We start from the raw sequence: 12,085 nt of genomic DNA on the forward strand, positions 1-12,085 counted from the left end.
TTCGACTGGGAGGTGGATGGATCGACGATCAATGATTTTATTGCGATGAGGAATCTTGACGACGCCTGCTTTATTCCTGGCAGGTTGATGTTATTATCGTCATCTACCGACATCAAAACATTTCTCCTTCGTGCTGCAGCTCTGACAGACACGCAACTGCTCACACGCTGCACTTGTCTTAAACTATCCAGTCACACAAAAGATCTTACCGTTCACACCACACACGACACCACACACGACGACACGACACCACACCCAACGACATCACACCACACCCGACACGTCGCCACACGACACCACACCACACCACACGACGACACACCACACGACACCACACCACACGTCACGACACCACACCACACGACGCCACACCACACTCGACGACACCACACCATACGTCACGACGCTACACTACACCACACCCGACGACACGACGCCACACCACATCCGACGACACGACACGACACCACACGTCACGACGCTACACCACACCACACGTCACGACACGACGCCACACCACACCATTCGTAATAATGACACCACACACACCACCACACGACACCACACCCACCAGACGACACCATACGACACGTCACGACGCCACACGACACGACACTACACCACACCACATCAGACGACACCACACGACACAACACCACACCCACCAGACAACACCACACCACACGTCACGACGCCACACGACACCACACCACACGACTCCACACGACACCACATCACATCACACGACATCACACCAAACCCATGCAAGCGCAAGCACCGCGTCATACAATTTAATACAGAATAAGTTATTAATAATTGTAAAAATAAACCACCTTTTAAATCCCCCTCATCAACAATAGCTCCCTTATTCCTTGTGGCTGCTCCTACGATCAGTTGTTCGTAGGTAGTGCTGAATCGGTTCATTGCTGCAGCTACTTTGCTGCTTGAAGACGTGGCAGCTGCTACAACATCATTGGCTGCTGAATTGAAATCAACAGCCGAGCTGCTCAGCTGATGTTTTGACTGGCCCCCTCGTTTTCTGGTAGGCAGAGTCTGTAAAGTAAATGACAGAATCTTGTTGGCTGGTATCTATTATTTCGAAAATTATTGAAAAGTTTGTTCACATACGTTTAGTCAATTTTTTGAATAAAAAAACAATACTTTAATCGATTGCCAATATGGGTATAAAAAACGGTTTTTGATATGACTAGTTGCGTTATTAGTAATTTGGAATCAAAAATTCATACTGTACGCGTATTTATTGATTTTAGAAAAGCATTTGACAGTCTAAACCACAATATCTTAATTCTTAAACTAAGTCATTATGGATGGAGTACGAGGGACCCCTCTAGCTTGGTTAAAAGTTATTTGACAGGCAGATTTCAATTTGTTTCGATTGATGGTTTATCATCTGCTACCCATTAGGATGGGCGTCCCTCGGAGGTCAATTGTGGGTCCACTTTTGTTTAATTTGTTTCAAAATGACATTACCACTTCATCTTCCACTGCCAAATTTTTTCTTAACGCTGATGGCACAAGTATTTTGCTTGAAAGTCCTTGTTTAATGGATCTTGAAGAAGTAATTAATCACGAGTTAGTTGGATGCTATTTTTGATTAAAGTCGTGTTTAATAATGTGCTTATTATTTTTAATAAAACATTGTTCTTAGTATTTGTCCCTAAAATAACCACACACCTATTTAACTTTGACATATAAATTGGCGATAATATTATTAATAGGGTTCACTCGATAAAATTTTTAGGCGCCACTACAAGCTCTGATTTTGCATGGTCAGACCACACAACGCATATATCTTTAAATATCTCGAAAACGTCAGGAATTTTAAATAAATTAAGAAACATATATCCTTTTGCTGTAACTAAAATGCTCTACGATTCATTAATATATCCTATATCCTACTGGATATATTGCCTACCAATTTGGAGCAACAGTCCGTATCGTCACTTATCATTAATAGTTAAATGTCGGAGACATTTTCTGAGAATTCTCTATAACCTAAAAAAATTTGACCGTGTTTCTCATTTATAATTACTACTTTATATAAATTTTATTTACCTGTATTTTTTTTTTATAAATTATACATAAATAATGTTTCGCCCAATGCTAAAAGTCGTTTTGAGTTTTAAATCTAACAAGAGTGGGCATTTTAGAAACAATAATGAATTTAATTTGCCAGTTTTAAGAACTAAATTATTGAAAAATAGCACCCTAATATCTGGCCTTAGTTTGTGGAATAAGTTACCACTAGATATTCAGCAAATTACCTGTTTTTCAAAATTCAAGTCCAGTGTCCGCTCCCTGTCTATTTCCATATCTCTTTAATCTTTTGTCTTACATACTTTTTTCATCCTCTTAAAATTTAACGATTTAATAACTTTGTTATTATTTAATGTTTCTCAACAATGACCTAATTGTTTTCATAATTCTCAGTATGTTAATATTTAACATTTAATATTTTAAATATGTTAATTATATTGTTATAGTAATTTTGACATTTAATTTTTGCTTGAACCATTTTTAATTTTGTAGATATATTAGTTACCTTACAGACTCTGCTGAATACGGGTTTCTGGTTTACTTAATAAATATTGGTTTAATGGAAGACTCGTGTGATCGTAATTATTAATTACTACAATTCTATCGACCTGCTGGTGTATAGTTACATTATAATTGCTGATGTATCTGATGACGTCATCGACTTGTTTGACGCCTGGCACGCAGCTGATCAGCTGACTGAGAGCATGTGACAATGATTTGGCCACCTGTTCAATTTCAACATTTTTAAATATGAACAATTCATTTTAATTATTTATTTAACACAGTTGAATTAATTCTACACATAATAAGAGTAACTTAACAACAAGTTGACCGAAACGAGTTTCGTTTGTCGATCCGTCCCGGCACATTCCTTCAGAGCCAACTTTGCTTCAATAATTAAATTTTTTGACTTTTCCAGTACATCACTGCCCAGGTCCATCACTGCTTCCTGTAATGTGACGTCATGAGGGGAACATTCTACGATGCCTTTGACGGAATTAGTTAGTGAAATTAGGGAGGAGATTGATTCATCAGTCGACTGGTGGGTCTCTGAGGTTCGTCCCTGTGTGTGTGCGTGTGTGTGCGTGCGTGTGTATTTTGTTTGCTCACTAACGCATTTAACTGACTAAATATTATTAAATTTAAATTAACTACTATCAATTGACTTAAAAATGAATAAATAAATCAATCAACATGACATGAATGAATGAATGAGTGAATGAATGAATGAAGGAACGAATGAATGAAACAAATGAAACGATTGAAAAGAAAGCACCGACCAGCCAGCTAACCCGTAAACAGACAAGCAAACCTGAATAGCATGAGTTAGCATCCTGGCCATACATGAGCCCACATTTTTTGATGAGGTGCCCAACTTATTAAACCACACCTGCCTTTCTCTCTTCATTTCCTCACTATCTCTCTCCTCCTTCTCACCATCACAATCTTTTTCCACCTCAAATGCTCTCAAACATGATTTGAAAGTTCGAAGTTCATGTTGGGCTTGGTTGATGGTTTGAAGGTACAAGTCCATCGGATCAGAGGTCAATGAAAGAATCGAACTACATCTGTTCATTATTATTATTACTATTATTATTATTATTATTATTAAATAGCTGTTGTCATCATCATTAAGAAGTTGTTGAATGATTTAAATTTAATGAATGGTTGAAGGTAGATTAAAATTGATTTCATTACAATATGAATGAATGAATAATTGATTGATGGATGACACAAACTTCTCGACATCCTCTTTCAAAAGTTGCATAGCTTCAGTCAGCTGATCAGCCGAGCAGCTGAGATGATGAACAGCTGATTCCTCCATAATTGTAGCAGCTGTTGCTAAAGCAGCTGACAGCAGCTGTTCGCAGGGCTAGAAAATTGTTTTTTATCGAAAGACTTTTAAAAGTTATACCAAATCAGAAAATAAACAATAATTACCGATAAAGCTTTACACTGAGTGCAAGAATTAACATCAAACAAATCAATAAACTCTCACATTAAGCATGCACTTGGAAGTGTTCACCAGGTCTGCTAAGATTGCTTGTTGCGTTTCTACTTCATCTACGTTGTTGCAGCAGCTGCTGCTGATGTTGTTGATGGTGACCACCGAAGTTCTTAGCGACTGAACTGCTTGCAGTATGTTGTTGCTGGATATCTGTAAGCGATTATCATGATGACATCAATTACAACAAAGACCTCATTAAAACAACATCATCATTAAAACAACATCATCAAGAAGAATAACGACAACAAACCATCTTGCAAATGTTGAGCAGTTGTTGCTGCATACGAACATCCCTATTATATCTTCCTATTCCAGCACACGTGTTCATCATTTGTGTCGTTCGAGTTGTCAATCTTCTCAATGAAATCTGTTGTAATTGGTTGACTGGTGGTTAGCTGGATGCTGATTTGTTTAAATGACCAAATGTCCAATCAATCATCAAACAAACTACCAGCCAATCAACATATCAATCAATAAACTGTCAATAGTCAATCAACCAATCAACCATCTGACCTGCAAGCACCATATGTGATCAGCTGTGCTATCTTTAGATGAAGCAATCTGATTGGTCAGAATTTTGAGGTTCTCGGCAGCTTTCTTGAGGTTGTCATGTTTCGATGGCTCATTTGGAGTTATGGCACATCCCTAAATTTTGAGAGAAGTGGGACCAACTCTAATCAATCAATCAAACTGAAGAAAAAATTCAACTAAATAAAATATTTTTGTACTTCTAAATATCATCCACGCCACCATCATCACCATCATCATCAGCAGCAGCCACTTAATAAACGATAAAAACCTTGGCAGCTTCAACCATCTTGGTGGTAGCATCAGCAAGCTCTTTGGCAGCAGTGAGGAGCTTGTGATGTTCCTCCGAGTTCTTTCTCTTCATCTTTTCCTCCTCCTCTGCTTCTAATTTCAAAGCATTAACCAGCTGTGATGTCGCCTGTGAGTGTGTGTGTGTTTGTTTGTTTGTGTGTGTGTGTGTTTGTGTGTGCGTGTGTGAAATGTGTGAGAACCAAATGAAAATTTCGTTTCGTTTCGAATGTACAGTGAGTGAGGTATGAACTGACCATGGCGAGCAGTCTTGCTTGTTGAATCATCACCTGCGTGTTGTTGATGTTCATGCAAAGTTCATCTGTTGTCCTAACAATCACTGCTACTTTGTTCGCCTGTTTCAAAAAACAGAACCATCCATAAACATCGTCACCATAGCAATCGAAATCAAAACATCATTATCATCATTCTCTTTGACACTAACTTTATCAAACGCTTTATTAGTATAATGCTGACGACAACGAAGTGACGATGTAGTAACGTGGTCGATCAGCTGTTGCACGCACAACATCACCTGATTGGCCGCTTCGTCCAGCTCGTGTTTCGTTACGTCATTCATCGCACAAGATTCCTGCTCGTTGATTGGTCAGTTCATTAGCAATTACACTCACCCATTAACTAAATTTATTCATGTTTGTAGTAATCAATTAATGCCTTCATCAACATTCTACCATCATTCAGTATTATCAAATATACAACCGCCATCTTCGTCGCAATCATAAACACCTGAATATCTCGGACAGATCGCGAAACTCGATTGGCTGCCTGAATGATTTCGCCTTGACATTCATCATTTGATTGGATGATAGGAGCTACAACCTGACGACAAGCAACCGATCAAATTAAACCCTCAGCAACAAACAAAACACAATAAATAAATTAATTAATAACAAATTTAAAACTAATTAACAAATAAGAAGTGACCAGGAGAATGTAATAAATTGCTGAAAAATAAATTTCAAACCGAAAATATCACCCTACCCAACTCTAAAAAAAAAACGGAAATCTTTCACTACAAAAATCTCTGATACTAGTTCCATTCCATTTCCTCTTATTTCATTCTACTAAATATAAACATTACCAATTTGTTATTGATTCTCAGTGAATAGTTCGTGATGGGAGGTGATGAAAAGCAATCCTACCAACGCATGTTGTTTCACTGAGGTTGAGATTTATTCGTGAAATTTCAGTTACTGCGCGCAATGAATTTATTTTAGAATTCTATTTTTTGGTCACCCTGCTTACTTATTTACAATTTTTAGTTAATTTTGAAGGAGCAAAAGAAAATTAATTTCTTTTCAGCCAGCCAACCTTAGCACAAGCAACTAGCTGTGATGTACGGTGGGCACAGTTTGTGGCACAGCTGATTATATCTCTCTGCTCCGATTGGTTGGTTCTCTCGCAAGCCACACCCTTTACTTTCATCATCAGCACGTTTGTGGCCATGGCGACAGCTTGTGAGAGGTTGAGCAAGGTGTTCTGAGTGTGGCGACGATGGAGTCGAAGATGATCGAGAAGACGACGACGATGATGATGAACATGATGGGAAAATAAAAGACCCATCACTGCCATCAACTCATCAAAAGCATCATAACCATCAACAACATCTTCAACACGATCATCATCATCACCTTGTAAGAATCATCAATGCCAGCAGCGTCAGCAGCCACGTGACTTCGTTCGATCAATGAGATGAGTTTTTCACTGGTCTCCCCGATTTGACTGGCGAAATTCAGCATGTCGTGCTTCGACTGAGTGGTGGTGGTGGTAGGCAGAATGTGATTTGATTGCCTTAACATTCAACCAACTTATCAGTGCTTATTCATTCATTCGTCTCTTCCCTTATTCATTCACTCACTCATTCATCCATCCATCCATTAAAAAGGGCACATCCAGGGAGGCACCTGATCACAATGAGGTTGTAGGTTGGAGAGGAGAGCGTTGAAGGCATCCACAAGTTTCCGAGCAGCTTCCAACAACTTGCTCCCGTCCTCAACTTCATCCCCGCTCATAGAGGCGGCCAACTCGTGAATGTGACGCGAGAACCCGCAGATGTTCGACGATCTTTCGATTAGGGAGAAATATTGAATTGGGGGAAACTTTTTAAATTTGTATTGATGTAATGTAGGTATTATGTGGTCAACTTTAAATGTTCCAATCTGATTCTGTAATAAAATGACCACCAACATCATCATCATCGTCACAGCCCACTAACATGGCCTGGATGGCTGACCCGACAGCCACACAATCAAGGCTGCTATCACGGTCGACATCCTCGCCAGCCTCCACAGGACGGTAATGATGATGAGGAGGAGGAGTATGAGGGTGACGTGATGGCGACGTCATGAGATTGATGATGCGAGCCACCGCCTGATTCATGGCGGACATTTGAGAGCGCATGTTCTGCAGACTCACATCTCCAACCGCCTCAGATCTTCTGGCATCCTTAGGCTCATCGGAAGTAAGCTTCAAATGATCATCACCACCACCACCGTCATCATCACTACTACCATCATCATCATCACTACCACCACCATCATCATCACTACCACCACCATCATTTTCACAATTAAAACAACAATTATTTAGTTTGCAGTTTCAAAAATCAACAAAAGTCACTGGAAAATGAATCACATTGAACTTGGGATTAATACAAGTAATGAAACAGTAGACGATGCTTTTACAAATAGACGACAATCGTCGATAAGCTGAAAAATAAATGAACATTTAACACTTTTAAACATTTATGGAAAGTATCTCAAGATCCCAGGACAACAGATAAGAAGGATTAGGAAAAATGTATTTTTTGTTTACGAAAATAAAATAGAGGGTGACGGAGATAGATTGGTGATGTGATTGTACACAGAAAAGAGCAGAAATTCAATTGAGACGACATAGTGAGGATAAAATATGAAGTTATTTGCGGTTTGGCAAACTTAGTTGTTCAAAATATTTTGCAATACGCTCATTTAATAAGAATTTTTAGGAAGAAATTTTGATTTTAATCTTAGATTTTGATCTTAGGAAGATAATTCTGAAGAAATATAAAGTTAAAGCAAGGAGGTTAGTCTTGCAGATTATACCCCATGTAAAGATGCAATAAGTTAGATAAGACGAAATAAATGAATTATATAAGGTGAGTAAATCATAAATTAGAAAATCTATCTTGTAATGATCAATTAAACCTAAAAAATATACATTTTCTTAGAAATGAATTGAATATAATCAGACTCGAATAGCGTAGAATTAATATTAACGCCCAAAGGTTTTATTGAGTCAGCTAGCTTAATTTTAACATCATTTAACAGCAAATTTAAATTGAAGACACAAGTACGAATTTATTTCAAGCTCATCTAACATAAAACATGTTTCATCATTATCACCATCATGTTAACAACCACCACCACCGTCAGCGTCATCAGTACCATCATCCTTGATTCATCCAACACGTTCAGACCGTCAGTGATTACAGACAGGAAAGCTCTTTGCCTTCTGGCTGATAAAGAATTCTGTTTGTGATAACGCGAAGAATGACGAGTTTGATTTTGTTAAAGATATAACACAATTTATGTTTAATAAAAAATGTAAGCAGAATCGTAAAGTGAATTAAAATAAAAAAAGAGAAATTTATTTTCAAAAAAAATTTAACACCGAGTCACAAAGAAATTATCTTGGAAAATAAAAATTGGAAAATTTGAGAAAGCTGAAATTTGATAATTTCGACGAAGAAGATGTGAGTATCATTAACAGTCAGCCACTAACATCACACTGATCATCTCCATTCATGAAAGCTCTGTCCCGATTGGCCGACGATTGATGGGAATTTAAGTCAACCTCGTCATCATTGGTTGCTCGCATAGCAACAGATTGGTGGATCATGTTCGCCTGACCTACTTTTGACGTCTGGTGCTGAATTATCGTTGCTCTGGTGGGTAGGTCATGATGTTATGGAGATTAATTACGTTGTGGTTGAAATCATAATACTGATAATGATAATGACATGACGTGACGATGACATCATCTAACTTGGCGGGAGCAACGCTGTCTTCATACATAGTTGACTCCTCCTCCAGACTGCCTGACTGGTAATCCTTTGATAGTTTCTGTTGTTGTTGGTGGCGACGATGATGATGATGCTATCAACAACAACAACGACGACAACAACAACAACAACGACGACAACCTTCTTGAGAATTATATCAATGTAGCCAGCGATCAACCTGGACATCTGCTCACCTTCCATTGTCTGTACTGAATAATATGCGTCTGCATAATCTCCAAAGTCCTACATTATAATTATTATAATTATTAATAATATAATTATTTATTTGTTTATTCTTATGTGTATCATAAACTTTTCGTTAATTGGCGCGGTCGTTGAATTTTTTTCATTTGTTCATTGCCTCATTCAATCAGCCACTCATTCAATCGCTCATTTATCCAAATATTTCTTCATTCCTTCGTTCGTTCGTTCGTTTATTCGTTCATTCATTCAATCGTTCATTCATAATCCATTCTTTCTTTCATTCCACGGACCAGTGTGAATGTATTTGGGGAGGCGGCCCATCTTCTGACTGTTGTCAGCGGCCACGTCTTCAATATCTGACGACGACGACGATGATGATGGTGGTGATGATGACGAAGATGATGGTGATGACGATGATCGTGGTGTTGATGATGACGATGGTGATGGTGATGATGGTGTTGATGATGAAGATGGTGGTTATAAAAATGAAAAACAAGATAAAGATTTAGAAGATGACATGGATGAAGATGGCGTTATTTGAAAGATTACAATGGGAATATTTTGTATCATCGTTCATCGCCATCGTCGTCGTCACCTCTTTAGTTTTCTCATCAACTCTGACGACGCTGTCCTTTGTAATGCCTAGCAAACGAGGTACTAACTTATTCTTACCTTTCAATTTTTCCTGTTTGTTTATATGTACGTATGTGTGTGTGTTCCTGTATGTTTATATGAACGTATGTGTGTATGTGTGTATGTGTGTGTGCGTGTGTGTGTAACCTTAACAAGAAAGAAAGCGATTCCATAAGTTTTTAATGATCTGGCAAGAGTGTTGTATGCAACCTTGCAGTCCACCTCGTTAATGCCTGCGTGTTTCTTGTGCTCCTGTTGTATGTGTGTATTTGTGTGTGTGTGTTTGTGTGTGTATCTATGTGTGCGTGACTGTGTGTGTGTGGGACACGAAACTTCTCACTGTAAAAATCTTCTTTTCAATTCCTTTCACTTTTGAATATTCTTTTGGCAAGAACTCTTTCAGTCTAAAGATGATGATGACAATGATGATGCTGATAATGATGGTAGCAATGAGAATAATGAATTCGGTGGTGACGATGATGATAACTACAACAAAAAAATGACCAACTCAAGAAATCCAGGTTTATGCTTGTTTGGGTCATAATCCGAGAACTGAATGTGACATTGCAGGCCAGCAAATTGAATGGCCTCTTCTAATTGGATGGGATGAGCACCATTCAAAATGGCGTCTCTTGTCTGGTTGGTTGATTAAATAGAAAATAGGAAGAGTTTGCAGTTTTTTATTATCAATTCTAACCAGTCATCAAAACCGAAAATTAAACTATAAACAACCAACCAACCAGCCAACTGACCAACCAACCAACCGACCTGCACATAGAGCAGATTCAACTGTATAGGATCACGTGCATCAACATTCTGATCAGAGAAAAAATATTTCCTCATCAGCAATAACGTTTCATTGGCCTCAACAGATTGTTCTCTCAAGGTTTTTGTGTGGTCCAACCAATTCACTATTGTGTGGTTGGTCGATTGATTCATTGCAGGGTTGGTTGGTTGGTTAGTAGTTTGGATGGTCGAACAATGGAAGATTGTTAGATTGATTTAATTGCTGAATAAGTAGTTGTTAATGTTGTATGTGATTGTAACATTTCAACATTACAAACATTCATCATCGGTATGAAGTTTCCTCTTTAACTCATCCAGTTTCTTCTGGTTCTTAGCAATGGACCTACCTCTCCGCATCGTCATCGTCACCTCCTTCTCCACATCCGTCAGTTCGTGTACCAATGAATACTCTTCGTGGTTTGATATACCTGCGTGTGTGCGTGCGTGCGTGTGTGCGTGCGTGCGTGTTAGAAACAAAACATGCAAATAATTATAAAACAAAAAGCTTAAGAACACAAAATTAACAACGGTGACAATGGCGAACCAATCTTGGCACAGATGGTGATCATGAGTTGTTCAACAGTGCTGCTGTCATCCAGTTGTAAAGTCTTCACCGTCCCATCCAACATTCGGACTTTCATCAGCCTCAGTTTACTTTTAAACTCCAACAGGTCCTAATTTCAGTGTCGTGTGTGTGCATGTGTGCGCATGCGTGTGTCAGTACAGAGAAATTATTTCAACTATTTTCTCCAACCAAAATTAGCTTATGCATTGATAACCAGGATTTAAAAGAACAAAATAAAGTTAGGCAGATGTTGTCTATATGTATACATACACATTTTACTTACTCCGTTTCTTAGTAGATAATACTCAAGGGTCCTTCCAGGTTCCAACCAAATACCTTTTTTAGGATCGTCGTCAGTTAGGTAGAGGCCATATTGACTGCTTGCTAATTTCAATGTTCATTTTATTTTATTTATCAGGTCATCATCATCATATGGTCAGCTCATTCAACTAAGATAATTCTTGCATAATAACATTTTGTCATTTCATTTTGAAACACAGCTAGCTAATAATTATTATCATCATCAACATTAACATCAGCATCATCACCATCAAATTAATCTTACAGTTGTTAGCATCGTCAGTTACGCTTTCACTGTTGTTGTTGTTGTTAATGATGAGCATCCTAGCTTCCGGAAGTTTCTGCTTGATGATGGTGCAAGCGTCGAATGCAATGGTGGACGGATGGAACTGCATGGTGCGAATGACACCTCCACCCTCAACCAACACTTTCAATGTTAAGTTGGCCATATTGATGTTGTTGTTGTTGCTGTTGGAGTATAAGCAGTTCTACATAGCAGAAACCAAGCAAGTAGCAGACTGTGATGATGGTGGAGCCTAATTGGAAACATTTCAAAAATTTAACCAAATAGAAACAAATAAACACACACACACACACACACACACACACACACACACACACACACACACACACATAATATTCATATATTCAT

General features: G+C 38.3%; 3 protein-coding genes across 3 annotated transcripts; 1 reads left to right on the plus strand and 2 right to left on the minus strand.

Annotated features, from left to right (window-relative positions):
* Positions 1-45: 45 nt before the first annotated feature.
* On the plus strand, positions 46-795 carry HELRODRAFT_178917 (hypothetical protein; the record flags this gene model as incomplete). The annotated part of the gene is made up of 2 exons (XM_009027776.1): positions 46-472; positions 575-795. 2 exons carry the CDS (start codon positions 46-48, stop codon positions 793-795), a joined length of 648 nt encoding a protein of 215 aa, XP_009026024.1.
* Positions 796-2,564: 1,769 nt separating this feature from the next.
* Positions 2,565-7,303, minus strand: HELRODRAFT_178918 (hypothetical protein; the record flags this gene model as incomplete). The annotated part of the gene is made up of 13 exons (XM_009027777.1): positions 2,565-2,783; positions 2,891-3,121; positions 3,371-3,626; positions 3,798-3,931; positions 4,058-4,216; positions 4,317-4,433; positions 4,866-5,012; positions 5,140-5,238; positions 5,328-5,474; positions 6,215-6,382; positions 6,535-6,654; positions 6,808-6,967; positions 7,119-7,303. 13 exons carry the CDS (start codon positions 7,301-7,303, stop codon positions 2,565-2,567), a joined length of 2,142 nt encoding a protein of 713 aa, XP_009026025.1.
* A 1,621-nt stretch (positions 7,304-8,924) lies between these two features.
* On the minus strand, positions 8,925-11,882 carry HELRODRAFT_86231 (hypothetical protein; the record flags this gene model as incomplete). The annotated part of the gene is made up of 11 exons (XM_009027661.1): positions 8,925-9,188; positions 9,440-9,505; positions 9,745-9,834; positions 9,930-10,034; positions 10,123-10,186; positions 10,291-10,418; positions 10,551-10,693; positions 10,847-10,996; positions 11,113-11,242; positions 11,417-11,517; positions 11,729-11,882. The coding sequence occupies 11 exons, from the start codon at positions 11,880-11,882 to the stop codon at positions 8,925-8,927; spliced, it is 1,395 nt and encodes a 464-aa protein (XP_009025909.1).
* Between the last annotated feature and the right edge of the window lie 203 nt (positions 11,883-12,085).

The sequence above is a fragment of the Helobdella robusta genome, assembly GCF_000326865.2.
Source record: "Helobdella robusta unplaced genomic scaffold HELROscaffold_50, whole genome shotgun sequence".
Taxonomy (NCBI): domain Eukaryota; kingdom Metazoa; phylum Annelida; class Clitellata; order Rhynchobdellida; family Glossiphoniidae; genus Helobdella; species Helobdella robusta.